Source organism: Drosophila bipectinata, chromosome 2L, assembly GCF_030179905.1.
Source record: "Drosophila bipectinata strain 14024-0381.07 chromosome 2L, DbipHiC1v2, whole genome shotgun sequence".
Classification (NCBI taxonomy): domain Eukaryota; kingdom Metazoa; phylum Arthropoda; class Insecta; order Diptera; family Drosophilidae; genus Drosophila; species Drosophila bipectinata.
Window position 1 is genome coordinate 8,825,274 of NC_091736.1, and position 15,244 is coordinate 8,840,517.

Here is a 15,244-nt window from a genome sequence, read left to right on the forward strand (position 1 = left end):
TATGTATGTATGTACTACAATCTCAGATTTCAACACAAGTGTGGTGGTAAGAAGCAGGAAAAGTGGGTATTCCATCTAAAAACTTAATCTTAATATATACTGGTTAAAGGTTGTCCTTAAAAACGTATCTTGTTGCGATTGGGTCGCTTTACGAGACTCTTCCGGGCTTCAGACTTCTTTAGCCGGTTAGCCTTCGAAGCCGCCAACTGTTTCCGCCGCTTGGCTTGAGCTCGTTTCCTGCTCCGGCTGCGCAAGTAATATATCTCACGAATCAGACTGTGGCCCTCATCCTCGTCCCGTAGAGTGGCCGAGAACTCATTGAAGTAGTTGCCTCCGATTGTCAGCGTCTCATCGATCTTCATATAGGGTCCGTAGAGCGTGGTCATGGGTGGCCAGTAGCCGGAGCGGTAAGAGCCTAACGGGTTACCGCTAATCACAAAATTAGTCCAAAGCTCCACCATTCGATGGGCCATTGTCACGTCCGGGGGACTGAGGCGTTTCACATGATCGGGATACGGGAATAGGTAGAGAGCCTCGTCGGTCAAAGAAACACCCGCCTTTAAGGGACTCTGCATGTTAGTTTCCTCGTCCATCTCCCGATACCGATTGAATTCGCCGGCATAGTCGAAGGAATAAAGGAACGTGTTGTCCGGATTGTGCTTATTGTTCATGTTCAGGGCGAGCAGAACGGGTAGCTTATGGTTCAAGGTACCAGCCACCTGAGACAGACAAAAGATTTTAGGAAACATTCCAATCCAATAACTTTATGAAATACTCACATCAATTAGCCGTGGAATCAAGGTGTCGAATGTTCCGTTCTCCAAGAGGTGTCGGTTGAAAAAGTCGTGGGTAACAAAACTGGTTAGGAGCATGGTCTTGTCGGTGCCCACCACCTGACGAATTACGTGGTCAATGTAGTTATACGTGTTGTACTCATCGTCCGGAATCTTGCCTTCGAAGTCATTGTCAACAATCTCGTTTAGGACACGGGTGCCAGCATTCTTGGGACAGCCACCCATGGCAGGATAGGAGAAGTTCGACTCCAACATGAGATCATAAGGGTGCTTGGGTAAAACCCCGCTGGGCCCACCTATAGTAAACTGTATGCCACCAGTGTGTCCAATGCCGAGATCCGATTTCTCCAACTAGACAAAAATAAAGAATAAATATACTTTAATTTGTTTCTTTGTGTTTGAATAGTTTGTTCCATAGGTCTTGAAAACAACTTACCGCATGCTCCATAAAGGCGGTTAGTAACTCCAAAGCCGTGAGCTCCATTAGGCAGGTATTTAAGTCTCGTACCGTCACCATCTGGCAATCGGCTTTCTTGGCAATCTCCTGGGCGTGCTTACGCGGATCCTCCTCCAGGAAAATAGGCATGATTGCGGACCCGGAGTGGTAAATCACCTGACTAAAGAGACCTCGCTGCACCATCGGCGAAAGAGTGAGCAGATGGGCGATAGCGGCTCCTCCCACCTGTCCAGCAACCGTCACTCGTTCGGGGTCGCCTCCAAACGATGAAATAAAGTGCTTCACAAACTGTAAGGCAAGGAAAATGTCCAAAAACCCGGCATTACCCGGAATCTCATCCGTCTTCGTGGACAGAAAGCCGAAAGGTCCGAGACGGTACTGCGGCGTCACTAGCACAATATCCTTCTCAAGAAGGTAATCTGGAGGAGCTTCCGAATTGCTTCCTTCATACAAGTACTCTCCATGAATGTAGACCAGCACAGGTAATCGGGCAGTCACATTCGGTGTGGTGATGGTCATCGTCAAGCAATCCTCCACATCCAAAACGTCGTCGAGTTGACGCAGGTTGTCCATGGATACCACCGAGGGGCAACCAATCTTTTCCGCCGTGGCGTCCATCACATCCTCCCATGGCTCGATGGGGCGAGGAGGCTACAATAGAAACAAAAAGGTGAATTTTTCAAGAAAACGTGAGAGTTCAACATGTTGAGGTGTTAGCTAAAAAGCCTATCAAGAAGAAATACTAATCATTATAATATTTTGATTTATAATTAAGGTTTACAATTTACGATTTCAAATATTAAACACAGATTAACAATTCCTAAGATTGTGTCTGGCGGTGAATCATTTCATGTTTGTTGAGCTTATATTATAAATTTTAGAATTTAATTATAATCACTGCTTTCTTTACACCTGCTCGCACCTGGAATTCTGACATTCTACCCACAAAATTCCATATCCTCGATAGTATAGTGGTTAGTATCCCCGCCTGTCACGCGGGAGACCGGGGTTCAATTCCCCGTCGGGGAGGTCAACTTTTTTTTTCCAATTTCGTACAAGTATTTGGGAATTAAATTAATATTGGCTTAAATATTGCCTTTAAGTAAATTAACATAATTTTGAAAGTTTTGCGGTAGGAGAAAACGATTCTCCAATGAAGTTAAACATTTCTATTTGAATTTCTTGGCAGTCGGTTTCGCGAAACTCTTATGCCATTTTAGCCCACAAAATTTATGACTAAATACATCTCTAATTTGTTTCATCAGCGAAGCAAAAAGAAAAAACATTTGGAATGTTGACAAATTGATTAACTGTGCTACACTCTACATTTCTTTAGGTTCCAAAACAATTTAATTTAAGGCTTCGCTACCTTAAATCGATGCTGCCCGGTGGGTGGTTCTGCATATCTAACATCGACGAACTGTAACACCTCACGTTTGGTCCAGGCGGTCTCCAGAATTTTCCCCTGGATGGTGCCCAACTTATTTAATTCGACGATTGTGTCTTTCTCCTCATCATATTGCCGGCCTCGAACCCGAGCCTCTATCCCATATCGAAGGACCACAAGTAGCACAAACACTATACACCTGAGTTGCATTTTTTTTAATCCGCGGATATAACACTCTCGATGGCGCTCTGAACGCAACTGATCTGTAGCTGGCCGGAGTCAATAGATTTTAGTCCGCTCTGACCCAAAGTTTCACCCCAAGATTGACCGAAATAGCCAAAAGAAGAGTTGCCAAACGGAAACTGGCTAAAACAAAATGCGAAACGAACTGCAAATGATGCGGCGTCCCCTTGGCTCGAGCCAAAGATTTATGCAAATAAATAACATAAAAAAAATCTAATGAATTTCAAATAACTTTTAAACGTAGAACACTATTTTAGAAACAGTTATGTAAAATATTTAGATTTAAAAAAAAATATTAAATATTTCTTTACAATTTTAAAAAACTTCCCCTATTGTCATACTTTTTTGGTTTTTCCATTAAAAGGATATACTTTATTATTTATATTTAATTCCATAAATATAGAAAACTAGTAGCAAATTTTTTTCGGTGCAAGAACTAATTTAGACGCTCTGGTTTTGGCTCATCTGTTGGAGTGCAAGTAAAAGGGAAATTTAAAGAGCAGCCGCGACAGCTCGAACTTGATTTGTCTGCTAGTCGGTCATTAGTTGCTCAGATTGATGCGAATATTTGTTAGCAAACATGGGGCAATGGCCATTAACTCAGTTTGTCTTTCTCACGGACTTCGATGACGACGCGACGATGAAAGTGCGGGTAGCGCCAGGTAAAAATTAATTTTTAAATAGCTGCGGGCATTGATTTAAATTTTAAATTTTACCTAATTGATTCTGAAAATTCTCCTCGCTACTGGTATTCCAAGCTAATGCCAAATTATCCATCATCGCGCGCCAGGGGAGAAAGCATTTGTGACGCTTCAGTGCCAAACGAGATCAACGACTTCTTCACCTAATCGCTGGAAAGACTCTGTAGAGGTAGGTATTTCCTATAACAAAATTCGGGAAACCCCGCCAAAAATAGGAAGTCTTTAAGCGACTAATACAATAGATTTCCCGTTGCCAATTTAAATTTTCTTGGCCAATTTACCACATAAATTAAACTTTTTTAGAGAAAAAAATTTAATTTTTTTAATAATTCCTGAATAAATAATTATAAGAAACTTTTCTGGCCCTTTTCCATAGCAGGCTTTCATTCAAAAAATAATTAAACTAAGAATAAATGAGCTGTCATGCTTAATTTGCGTTTTATTATGTTTCCTAATGAGTATCCATGGAGATTAGTTTCACCATTCAAATTCTTTCATGCCCGTGTCTGATATGACTCAAAGCAATTTATGATGTCTATACAAAAGCCTCCAAGATATTTATAAAGACTTACAAAAGTTTAATTAAGTCATAAATGAATCATAACACATAAAACAACAAAAAAATTTGTCATCAAACATTCATAGAATATATTATCATTTTAATATAAACAAAAAACAATACAATTAATGCAGCGATTGAAACATTTTTGTGGCTAAAACGTTTAATATTTTTAATTTATTTTATTTTTAATTTTAATTTTAAATACTTGATTCTATAAGGTAATAATATTAACTGAAAATAGACTGTAGTATTTACTTATAAAACTAATTTATTATACCCTTGCAGAGGGTATTATAATTTTGGTCAAAAGTGTGCAACGCAGTGAAGGAGACATCTCCGACCCTATAAAGTATATATATTCTTGATCAGGATCACCTCCTGAGTTGATATAAGCATGTCCGTCTGTCCGTCTGTCTGTCCGTCTGTCTGTCCGTCTGTCTGTTTCTACGCGAACTAGTCTCTCAGTTTTAAAGCTATCGTCTTGAAACTTTGCACACACCCTTCTTTCCTTTGCACGCAGTATATAAGTCGGAACGGCCCGGATCGGCCGACTATATCCTATAGCTGCCATATAACTGATTGATCGGAAATGGTATAACTTTGGTGTTTTTAGAGTTAGAGAGTTCAAATTTGACATGAGAGCTTTTTTTGGCAACACATTCCGTCATGCCAAATTTCATAAGGATCGGCAGACTATATCCTATAGCTGCCATATAACTGAACGATCGGAAATGACCCAACTTTCGTGTTTTTTAAGATAGAAAGCTGGAATTTAATACAGATTGATCCAACCTACCAAATTTCATTAGGATCGGCCGACTATATCCCATAGCTGCCATATAACTGAACGATCGGAAATGACCCAACTTTCGTGTTTTTGAAGATAGAAGTTTGGGAAATTTTTAGGTTTTGTATTATAATAAATTGGGTAATATTATCATATTCTTATAAGGATCGGCCAACTATATTCGATGTTTGCGATATATATCCGGTTTTAACTGCAAGGGTATATAAACTTCGGCTCCGCCCGAAGTTAGCTTTCCTTTCTTGTTTTTATTATATGATCTGTCCACACCCCCTATAACAACTCATACGTCTTTTTGGCACTAGAATCTCCTAACGGTCCATTTCGAAAGAAATTCTGTTAAGATCCTTTGTACAAGCTCTTAGGCATCTTTCAGATACTCCTGCGTATCTTGGCAGCCCCAAATAACACACAGGTTAGGCGTTCAACAAAAATATAAAGCTAAAGATTAACCCTGCGACTTTCGCCAACGACCATACCACGCTGAATACATCGGTTCTCGTCCGATCACCGAAATTAAGCAGCGTCGGGCGCGGTTAGTACTTAGATGGGGGACCGCTTGGGAACACCGCGTGTTGTTGGCATCGTCAACAACTTTTTGCCCCCTGTTTTCCCCATTTTGCCTATGGCCTAGCCATTCCAGTTACCCCATTGCAGTTTACTCCATGAAAAATTTGTTTTAATTTATTTTATTTATTTATTTTTATTATTTTACCCATCTGCACCTCCCCCCACGGCTCATACATCTTTTAGATACACCTGGAATCCCCAGTAGGGTCAAACCTTTACGGGAAATTCATTTTCATTCTGGCTGGCGCTTTGTGGAAGTCCTTAGGCATCTTTCAGATACTCCTGCGTATCTTGGCAGCCCCAAATAACACACAGGTTAGGCGTTCAACCAAAATATAAAGCTATAGATTAACCCTGCGACTTTCGCCAACGACCATACCACGCTGAATACATCGGTTCTCGTCCGATCACCGAAATTAAGCAGCGTCGGGCGCGGTTAGTACTTAGATGGGGGACCGCTTGGGAACACCGCGTGTTGTTGGCATCGTCAACAACTTTTTGCCCCCTGTTTTCCCCATTTTGCCTATGGCCTAGCCATTCCAGTTACCCCATTGCAGTTTACTCCATGAAAAATTTGTTTTATTTTATTTTATTTATTTATTTTTATTATTTTACCCATCTGCACCTCCCCCCACGGCTCATACATCTTTTAGATACACCTGGAATCCCCAGTAGGGTCAAACCTTTACGGGAAATTCATTTTCATTCTGGCTGGCGCTTTGTGGAAGCCCTTAGGCATCTTTCAGATACTCCTGCGTATCTTGGCAGCCCAAAATAACACACAGGTTAGGCGTTCAACCAAAATATAAAGCTATAGATTAACCCTGCGACTTTCGCCAACGACCATACCACGCGGAATACATCGGTTCTCGTCCGATCACCGAAATTAAGCAGCGTCGGGCGCGGTTAGTACTTAGATGGGGGACCGCTTGGGAACACCGCGTGTTGTTGGCATCGTCAACAACTTTTTGCCCCCTGTTTTCCCCATTTTGCCTATGGCCTAGCCATTCCAGTTACCCCATTGCAGTTTACTCCATGAAAAATTTGTTTTATTTTATTTTATTTATTTATTTTTATTATTTTACCCATCTGCACCTCCCCCCACGGCTCATACATCTTTTAGATACACCTGGAATCCCCAGTAGGGTCAAACCTTTACGGGAAATTCATTTTCATTCTGGCTGGCGCTTTGTGGAAGCCCTTAGGCATCTTTCAGATACTCCTGCGTATCTTGGCAGCCCCAAATAACACACAGGTTAGGCGTTCAACAAAAATATAAAGCTAAAGATTAACCCTGCGACTTTCGCCAACGACCATACCACGCTGAATACATCGGTTCTCGTCCGATCACCGAAATTAAGCAGCGTCGGGCGCGGTTAGTACTTAGATGGGGGACCGCTTGGGAACACCGCGTGTTGTTGGCATCGTCAACAACTTTTTGCCCCCTGTTTTCCCCATTTTGCCTATGGCCTAGCCATTCCAGTTACCCCATTGCAGTTTACTCCATGAAAAATTTGTTTTAATTTATTTTATTTATTTATTTTTATTATTTTACCCATCTGCACCTCCCCCCACGGCTCATACATCTTTTAGATACACCTGGAATCCCCAGTAGGGTCAAACCTTTACGGGAAATTCATTTTCATTCTGGCTGGCGCTTTGTGGAAGCCCCTAGGCATCTTTCAGATACTCCTGCGTATCTTGGCAGCCCCAAATAACACACAGGTTAGGCGTTCAACCAAAATATAAAGCTATAGATTAACCCTGCGACTTTCGCCAACGACCATACCACGCTGAATACATCGGTTCTCGTCCGATCACCGAAATTAAGCAGCGTCGGGCGCGGTTAGTACTTAGATGGGGGACCGCTTGGGAACACCGCGTGTTGTTGGCATCGTCAACAACTTTTTGCCCCCTGTTTTCCCCATTTTGCCTATGGCCTAGCCATTCCAGTTACCCCATTGCAGTTTACTCCATGAAAAATTTGTTTTATTTTATTTTATTTATTTATTTTTATTATTTTACCCATCTGCACCTCCCCCCACGGCTCATACATCTTTTAGATACACCTGGAATCCCCAGTAGGGTCAAACCTTTACGGGAAATTCATTTTCATTCTGGCTGGCGCTTTGTGGAAGTCCTTAGGCATCTTTCAGATACTCCTGCGTATCTTGGCAGCCCCAAATAACACACAGGTTAGGCGTTCAACCAAAATATAAAGCTATAGATTAACCCTGCGACTCGCCAACGACCATACCACGCTGAATACATCGGTTCTCGTCCGATCACCGAAATTAAGCAGCGTCGGGCGCGGTTAGTACTTAGATGGGGGACCGCTTGGGAACACCGCGTGTTGTTGGCATCGTCAACAACTTTTTGCCCCCTGTTTTCCCCATTTTGCCTATGGCCTAGCCATTCCAGTTACCCCATTGCAGTTTACTCCATGAAAAATTTGTTTTATTTTATTTTATTTATTTATTTTTATTATTTTACCCATCTGCACCTCCCCCCACGGCTCATACATCTTTTAGATACACCTGGAATCCCCAGTAGGGTCAAACCTTTACGGGAAATTCATTTTCATTCTGGCTGGCGCTTTGTGGAAGTCCCTTAGGCATCTTTCAGATACTCCTGCGTATCTTGGCAGCCCCAAATAACACACAGGTTAGGCGTTCAACCAAAATATAAAGCTATAGATTAACCCTGCGACTTTCCCCAACGATCATACCACGCTGAATACTTCGGTTCTCGTCCGATCACCCAAATTATGCAGCGTCGGGCGCGGTTAGTACTTAGATGGGGGACCGCTTGGGAACACCGCGTGTTGTTGGCATCGTCAACAACTTTTTGCCCCCTGTTTTCCCCATTTTGCCTATGGCCTAGCCATTCCAGTTACCCCATTGCAGTTTACTCCATGAAAATTTGTTTTATTTTATTTTATTTATTTATTTTTATTATTTTACCCATCTGCACCTCCCCCCACGGCTCATACATCTTTTAGATACACCTGGAATCCCCAGTAGGGTCAAACCTTTACGGGAAATTCATTTTCATTCTGGCTGGCGCTTTGTGGAAGCCCTTAGGCATCTTTCAGATACTCCTGCGTATCTTGGCAGCCCAAAATAACACACAGGTTAGGCGTTCAACCAAAATATTAAGCTATAGATTAACCCTGCGACTTTCGCCAACGACCATACCACGCTGAATACATCGGTTCTCGTCCGATCACCGAAATTAAGCAAGCGTCGGCGCGGTTAGTACGTAGATGGGGGACCGCTTGGGAACACCGCGTGTTGTTGGCATCGTCAACAACTTTTTGCCCCCTGTTTTCCCCATTTTGCCTATGGCCTAGCCATTCCAGTTACCCCATTGCAGTTTACTCCATGAAAAATTTGTTTTATTTTATTTTATTTATTTATTTTTATTATTTTACCCATCTGCACCTCCCCCCACGGCTCATACATCTTTTAGATACACCTGGAATCCCCAGTAGGGTCAAACCTTTACGGGAAATTCATTTTCATTCTGGCTGGCGCTTTGTGGAAGCCCTTAGGCATCTTTCAGATACTCCTGCGTATCTTGGCAGCCCCAAATAACACACAGGTTAGGCGTTCAACCAAAATATAAAGCTATAGATTAACCCTGCGACTTTCGCCAACGACCATACCACGCTGAATACATCGGTTCTCGTCCGATCACCGAAATTAAGCAGCGTCGGGCGCGGTTAGTACTTAGATGGGGCGCTTGGGAACACCGCGTGTTGTTGGCATCGTCAACAACTTTTTGCCCCCTGTTTTCCCCATTTTGCCTATGGCCTAGCCATTCCAGTTACCCCATTGCAGTTTACTCCATGAAAAATATTGTTTTATTTTAATTTTATTTATTTATTTTTATTATTTTACCCATCTGCACCTCCCCCCACGGCTCATACATCTTTTAGATACACCTGGAATCCCCAGTAGGGTCAAACCTTTACGGGAAATTCATTTTCATTCTGGCTGGCGCTTTGTGGAAGCCCTTAGGCATCTTTCAGATACTCCTGCGTATCTTGGCAGCCCAAAATAACACACAGGTTAGGCGTTCAACCAAAATATAAAGCTATAGATTAACCCTGCGACTTTCGCCAACGACCATACCACGCTGAATACATCGGTTCTCGTCCGATCACCGAAATTAAGCAGCGTCGGGCGCGGTTAGTACTTAGATGGGGGACCGCTTGGGAACACCGCGTGTTGTTGGCATCGTCAACAACTTTTTGCCCCCTGTTTTCCCCATTTTGCCTAATGGCCTAGCCATTCCAGTTACCCCATTGCAGTTTACTCCATGAAAAATTTGTTTTAATTTATTTTATTTATTTATTTTTATTATTTTACCCATCTGCACCTCCCCCCACGGCTCATACATCTTTTAGATACACCTGGAATCCCCAGTAGGGTCAAACCTTTACGGGAAATTCATTTTCATTCTGGCTGGCGCTTTGTGGAAGCCCTTAGGCATCTTTCAGATACTCCTGCGTATCTTGGCAGCCCAAAATAACACACAGGTTAGGCGTTCAACCAAAATATAAAGCTATAGATTAACCCTGCGACTTTCGCCAACGACCATACCACGCTGAATACATCGGTTCTCGTCCGATCACCGAAATTAAGCAGCGTCGGGCGCGGTTAGTACTTAGATGGGGGACCGCTTGGGAACACCGCGTGTTGTTGGCATCGTCAACAACTTTTTGCCCCCTGTTTTCCCCATTTTGCCTATGGCCTAGCCATTCCAGTTACCCCATTGCAGTTTACTCCATGAAAAATTTGTTTTATTTTATTTTATTTATTTATTTTTATTATTTTACCCATCTGCACCTCCCCCACGGCTCATACATCTTTTAGATACACCTGGAATCCCCAGTAGGGTCCAACCTTTGCGGGAAATTCATTTTCATTCTGGCTGGCGCTTTGTGGAAGCCCTTAGGCATCTTTCAGATACTCCTGCGTATCTTGGCAGCCCCAAAATAACACACAGGTTAGGCGTTCAACCAAAATATAAAGCTATAGATTAACCCTGCGACTTTCGCCAACGACCATACCACGCTGAATACATCGGTTCTCGTCCGATCACCGAAATTAAGCAGCGTCGGGCGCGGTTAGTACTTAGATGGGGGACCGCTTGGGAACACCGCGTGTTGTTGGCATCGTCAACAACTTTTTGCCCCCTGTTTTCCCCATTTTGCCTAAGGCCTAGCCATTCCAGTTACCCCATTGCAGTTTACTCCATGAAAAATTTGTTTTAATTTATTTTATTTATTTATTTTTATTATTTTACCCATCTGCACCTCCCCCCACGGCTCATACATCTTTTAGATACACCTGGAATCCCCAGTAGGGTCAAACCTTTACGGGAAATTCATTTTCATTCTGGCTGGCGCTTTGTGGAAGCCCTTAGGCATCTTTCAGATACTCCTGCGTATCTTGGCAGCCCCAAAATAACACACAGGTTAGGCGTTCAACCAAAATATAAAGCTATAGATTAACCCTGCGACTTTCGCCAACGACCATACCACGCTGAATACATCGGTTCTCGTCCGATCACCGAAATTAAGCAGCGTCGGGCGCGGTTAGTACTTAGATGGGGGACCGCTTGGGAACACCGCGTGTTGTTGGCATCGTCAACAACTTTTTGCCCCCTGTTTTCCCCATTTTGCCTAAGGCCTAGCCATTCCAGTTACCCCATTGCAGTTTACTCCATGAAAAATTTGTTTTAATTTATTTATTTATTTATTTTTATTATTTTACCCATCTGCACCTCCCCCCACGGCTCATACATCTTTTAGATACACCTGGAATCCCCAGTAGGGTCAAACCTTTACGGGAAATTCATTTTCATTCTGGCTGGCGCTTTGTGGAAGCCCTTAGGCATCTTTCAGATACTCCTGCGTATCTTGGCAGCCCAAAATAACACACAGGTTAGGCGTTCAACCAAAATATAAAGCTATAGATTAACCCTGCGACTTTCGCCAACGACCATACCACGCTGAATACATCGGTTCTCGTCCGATCACCGAAATTAAGCAGCGTCGGGCGCGGTTAGTACTTAGATGGGGGACCGCTTGGGAACACCGCGTGTTGTTGGCATCGTCAACAACTTTTTGCCCCCTGTTTTCCCCATTTTGCCTAGGCCTAGCCATTCCAGTTACCCCATTGCAGTTTACTCCATGAAAAATTGTTTTAATTTTATTTTATTTATTTATTTTTATTATTTTACCCATCTGCACCTCCCCCCACGGCTCATACATCTTTTAGATACACCTGGAATCCCCAGTAGGGTCAAACCTTTACGGGAAATTCATTTTCATTCTGGCTGGCGCTTTGTGGAAGCCCTTAGGCATCTTTCAGATACTCCTGCGTATCTTGGCAGCCCCAAAATAACACACAGGTTAGGCGTTCAACCAAAATATAAAGCTATAGATTAACCCTGCGACTTTCGCCAACGACCATACCACGCTGAATACATCGGTTCTCGTCCGATCACCGAAATTAAGCAGCGTCGGGCGCGGTTAGTACTTAGATGGGGGACCGCTTGGGAACACCGCGTGTTGTTGGCATCGTCAACAACTTTTTGCCCCCTGTTTTCCCCATTTTGCCTAAGGCCTAGCCATTCCAGTTACCCCATTGCAGTTTACTCCATGAAAAATTTGTTTTATTTATTTTATTTGTTTATTTTTATTATTTTACCCATCTGCACCTCCCCCCACGGCTCATACATCTTTTAGATACACCTGGAATCCCCAGTAGGGTCAAACCTTTACGGGAAATTCATTTTCATTCTGGCTGGCGCTTTGTGGAAGCCCTTAGGCATCTTTCAGATACTCCTGCGTATCTTGGCAGCCCCAAATAACACACAGGTTAGGCGTTCAACCAAAATATAAAGCTATAGATTAACCCTGCGACTTTCGCCAACGACCATACCACGCTGAATACATCGGTTCTCGTCCGATCACCGAAATTAAGCAGCGTCGGGCGCGGTTAGTACTTAGATGGGGGACCGCTTGGGAACACCGCGTGTTGTTGGCATCGTCAACAACTTTTTGCCCCCTGTTTTCCCCATTTTGCCTATGGCCTAGCCATTCCAGTTACCCCATTGCAGTTTACTCCATGAAAAATTTGTTTTATTTATTTATTTATTTATTTTTATTATTTTACCCATCTGCACCTCCCCCCACGGCTCATACATCTTTTAGATACACCTGGAATCCCCTAGTAGGGTCAAACCTTTACGGGAAATTCATTTTCATTCTGGCTGGCGCTTTGTGGAAGCCCTTAGGCATCTTTCAGATACTCCTGCGTATCTTGGCAGCCCAAAATAACACACAGGTTAGGCGTTCAACCAAAATATAAAGCTATAGATTAACCCTGCGACTTTCGCCAACGACCATACCACGCTGAATACATCGGTTCTCGTCCGATCACCGAAATTAAGCAGCGTCGGGCGCGGTTAGTACTTAGATGGGGGACCGCTTGGGAACACCGCGTGTTGTTGGCATCGTCAACAACTTTTTGCCCCCTGTTTTCCCCATTTTGCCTATGGCCTAGCCATTCCAGTTACCCCATTGCAGTTTACTCCATGAAAAATTTGTTTTAATTTATTTTATTTATTTATTTTTATTATTTTACCCATCTGCACCTCCCCCCACGGCTCATACATCTTTTAGATACACCTGGAATCCCCAGTAGGGTCAAACCTTTACGGGAAATTCATTTTCATTCTGGCTGGCGCTTTGTGGAAGCCCTTAGGCATCTTTCAGATACTCCTGCGTATCTTGGCAGCCCCAAATAACACACAGGTTAGGCGTTCAACCAAAATATAAAGCTATAGATTAACCCTGCGACTTTCGCCAACGACCATACCACGCTGAATACATCGGTTCTCGTCCGATCACCGAAATTAAGCAGCGTCGGGCGCGGTTAGTACTTAGATGGGGGACCGCTTGGGAACACCGCGTGTTGTTGGCATCGTCAACAACTTTTTGCCCCCTGTTTTCCCCATTTTGCCTAAGGCCTAGCCATTCCAGTTACCCCATTGCAGTTTACTCCATGAAAAATTTGTTTTAATTTATTTTATTTATTTATTTTTATTATTTTACCCATCTGCACCTCCCCCCACGGCTCATACATCTTTTAGATACACCTGGAATCCCCAGTAGGGTCAAACCTTTACGGGAAATTCATTTTCATTCTGGCTGGCGCTTTGTGGAAGCCCTTAGGCATCTTTCAGATACTCCTGCGTATCTTGGCAGCCCCAAATAACACACAGGTTAGGCGTTCAACCAAAATATAAAGCTATAGATTAACCCTGCGACTTTCGCCAACGACCATACCACGCTGAATACATCGGTTCTCGTCCGATCACCGAAATTAAGCAGCGTCGGGCGCGGTTAGTACTTAGATGGGGGACCGCTTGGGAACACCGCGTGTTGTTGGCATCGTCAACAACTTTTTGCCCCCTGTTTTCCCCATTTTGCCTATGGCCTCGCCATTCCACTTACCCCATTGCAGTTTACTCCATGAAAAATATTGTTTTATTTTAATTTATTTATTTATTTTTATTATTTTACCCATCTGCACCTCCCCCCACGGCTCATACATCTTTTAGATACACCTGGAATCCCCTGTAGGGTCAAACCTTTACGGGAAATTCATTTTCATTCTGGCTGGCGCTTTGTGGAAGCCCTTAGGCATCTTTCAGATACTCCTGCGTATCTTGGCAGCCCAAAATAACACACAGGTTAGGCGTTCAACCAAAATATAAAGCTATAGATTAACCCTGCGACTTTCGCCAACGACCATACCACGCTGAATACATCGGTTCTCGTCCGATCACCGAAATTAAGCAGCGTCGGGCGCGGTTAGTACTTAGATGGGGGACCGCTTGGGAACACCGCGTGTTGTTGGCATCGTCAACAACTTTTTGCCCCCTGTTTTCCCCATTTTGCCTATGGCCTAGCCATTCCAGTTACCCCATTGCAGTTTACTCCATGAAAAATATGTTTTATTTTATTTATTTATTTATTTTTATTATTTTACCCATCTGCACCTCCCCCCACGGCTCATACATCTTTTAGATACACCTGGAATCCCCAGTAGGGTCAAACCTTTACGGGAAATTCATTTTCATTCTGGCTGGCGCTTTGTGGAAGCCCTTAGGCATCTTTCAGATACTCCTGCGTATCTTGGCAGCCCCAAATAACACACAGGTTAGGCGTTCAACCAAAATATTAAGCTATAGATTAACCCTGCGACTTTCGCCAACGACCATACCACGCTGAATACATCGGTTCTCGTCCGATCACCGAAATTAAGCAGCGTCGGGCGCGGTTAGTACTTAGATGGGGGACCGCTTGGGAACACCGCGTGTTGTTGGCATCGTCAACCACTTTTTGCCCCCTGTTTTTCCCCATTTTGCCTATGGCCTAGCCATTCCAGTTACCCCATTGCAGTTTACTCCATGAAAAATATGTTTTATTTTAATTTATTTATTTATTTTTATTATTTTACCCATCTGCACCTCCCCCCACGGCTCATACATCTTTTAGATACACCTGGAATCCCCTGTAGGGTCAAACCTTTACGGGAAATTCATTTTCATTCTGGCTGGCGCTTTGTGGAAGCCCTTAGGCATCTTTCAGATACTCCTGCGTATCTTGGCAGCCCCAAATAACACACAGGTTAGGCGTTCAA

The 15,244-nt window shown here is 43.3% G+C and overlaps 2 protein-coding genes, 19 non-coding genes and 3 pseudogenes across 21 annotated transcripts in view; 23 read left to right on the plus strand and 1 right to left on the minus strand.

Annotated features, from left to right (window-relative positions):
• Positions 1–2: 2 nt before the first annotated feature.
• LOC108133298 (glutactin) lies at positions 3–2,848 on the minus strand. The gene is made up of 4 exons (XM_017253149.3): positions 2,621–2,848; positions 1,231–1,902; positions 780–1,145; positions 3–719 (listed from the first exon to the last, which is right to left on the minus strand). The coding sequence occupies exons 1-4, from the start codon at positions 2,846–2,848 to the stop codon at positions 117–119; spliced, it is 1,869 nt and encodes a 622-aa protein (XP_017108638.2). The 3' UTR covers positions 3–116.
• TRNAD-GUC (transfer RNA aspartic acid (anticodon GUC)) lies at positions 2,209–2,280 on the plus strand. Its single transcript has one exon. It is a non-coding gene; the product is annotated as a tRNA-Asp (tRNA).
• Positions 2,849–4,336: 1,488 nt separating the features above from the next.
• The window catches only part of Trs23 (trafficking protein particle complex subunit 4-like protein Trs23), a 33,650-nt gene continuing 22,742 nt past the window's right edge, over positions 4,337–15,244 (plus strand). The window contains exon 1 of the mRNA XM_070277356.1: positions 4,337–4,362. The gene's annotated coding sequence lies outside the window, so the exon portion shown is untranslated. The remainder of the gene's footprint in view (positions 4,363–15,244) is intronic.
• On the plus strand, positions 5,415–5,533 carry LOC138925961 (5S ribosomal RNA). Its single transcript, XR_011442231.1, has one exon. It is a non-coding gene; the product is annotated as a 5S ribosomal RNA (ribosomal RNA).
• Positions 5,885–6,003, plus strand: LOC122321782 (5S ribosomal RNA). The gene has a single exon (XR_006246302.1). It is a non-coding gene; the product is annotated as a 5S ribosomal RNA (ribosomal RNA).
• Positions 6,355–6,473, plus strand: LOC122321781 (5S ribosomal RNA). The gene has a single exon (XR_006246301.2). It is a non-coding gene; the product is annotated as a 5S ribosomal RNA (ribosomal RNA).
• LOC138925969 (5S ribosomal RNA) lies at positions 6,825–6,943 on the plus strand. The gene has a single exon (XR_011442239.1). It is a non-coding gene; the product is annotated as a 5S ribosomal RNA (ribosomal RNA).
• Positions 7,295–7,413, plus strand: LOC122321723 (5S ribosomal RNA). Its single transcript, XR_006246247.2, has one exon. It is a non-coding gene; the product is annotated as a 5S ribosomal RNA (ribosomal RNA).
• Positions 7,763–7,881, plus strand: LOC138925974 (5S ribosomal RNA). The gene has a single exon (XR_011442244.1). It is a non-coding gene; the product is annotated as a 5S ribosomal RNA (ribosomal RNA).
• LOC138925963 (5S ribosomal RNA) lies at positions 8,234–8,352 on the plus strand (annotated as a pseudogene).
• On the plus strand, positions 8,703–8,821 carry LOC122321778 (5S ribosomal RNA; annotated as a pseudogene).
• On the plus strand, positions 9,173–9,288 carry LOC138925962 (5S ribosomal RNA; annotated as a pseudogene).
• Positions 9,642–9,760, plus strand: LOC122321776 (5S ribosomal RNA). The gene has a single exon (XR_006246297.1). It is a non-coding gene; the product is annotated as a 5S ribosomal RNA (ribosomal RNA).
• LOC122321775 (5S ribosomal RNA) lies at positions 10,113–10,231 on the plus strand. Its single transcript, XR_006246296.1, has one exon. It is a non-coding gene; the product is annotated as a 5S ribosomal RNA (ribosomal RNA).
• Positions 10,583–10,701, plus strand: LOC122321774 (5S ribosomal RNA). Its single transcript, XR_006246295.1, has one exon. It is a non-coding gene; the product is annotated as a 5S ribosomal RNA (ribosomal RNA).
• On the plus strand, positions 11,054–11,172 carry LOC122321722 (5S ribosomal RNA). The gene has a single exon (XR_006246246.2). It is a non-coding gene; the product is annotated as a 5S ribosomal RNA (ribosomal RNA).
• Positions 11,523–11,641, plus strand: LOC122321724 (5S ribosomal RNA). Its single transcript, XR_006246248.2, has one exon. It is a non-coding gene; the product is annotated as a 5S ribosomal RNA (ribosomal RNA).
• Positions 11,993–12,111, plus strand: LOC122321770 (5S ribosomal RNA). The gene has a single exon (XR_006246291.1). It is a non-coding gene; the product is annotated as a 5S ribosomal RNA (ribosomal RNA).
• On the plus strand, positions 12,462–12,580 carry LOC122321772 (5S ribosomal RNA). Its single transcript, XR_006246293.1, has one exon. It is a non-coding gene; the product is annotated as a 5S ribosomal RNA (ribosomal RNA).
• Positions 12,931–13,049, plus strand: LOC122321771 (5S ribosomal RNA). Its single transcript, XR_006246292.1, has one exon. It is a non-coding gene; the product is annotated as a 5S ribosomal RNA (ribosomal RNA).
• LOC138925964 (5S ribosomal RNA) lies at positions 13,401–13,519 on the plus strand. Its single transcript, XR_011442232.1, has one exon. It is a non-coding gene; the product is annotated as a 5S ribosomal RNA (ribosomal RNA).
• Positions 13,871–13,989, plus strand: LOC138925965 (5S ribosomal RNA). Its single transcript, XR_011442233.1, has one exon. It is a non-coding gene; the product is annotated as a 5S ribosomal RNA (ribosomal RNA).
• On the plus strand, positions 14,342–14,460 carry LOC122321731 (5S ribosomal RNA). Its single transcript, XR_011442234.1, has one exon. It is a non-coding gene; the product is annotated as a 5S ribosomal RNA (ribosomal RNA).
• LOC138925966 (5S ribosomal RNA) lies at positions 14,811–14,929 on the plus strand. The gene has a single exon (XR_011442235.1). It is a non-coding gene; the product is annotated as a 5S ribosomal RNA (ribosomal RNA).

What these genes read in the sequence shown, in the direction of transcription:
- LOC108133298 (XM_017253149.3), bottom strand. Translation starts at nt 2,848, where the DNA reads ATGCAACTCAGGTGTATAGTGTTTGTGCTACTTGTGGTCCTTCGATAT. An exon ending in CCGCCTTTATGGAGCATGCG is followed by an intron (nt 1,146 to 1,230) that starts GTAAGTTGTTTT and finishes ATTTTTGTCTAG; the next exon opens with TTGGAGAAATCGGATCTCGG. An exon ending in TGATTCCACGGCTAATTGAT is followed by an intron (nt 720 to 779) that starts GTGAGTATTTCA and finishes TGTCTGTCTCAG; the next exon opens with GTGGCTGGTACCTTGAACCA.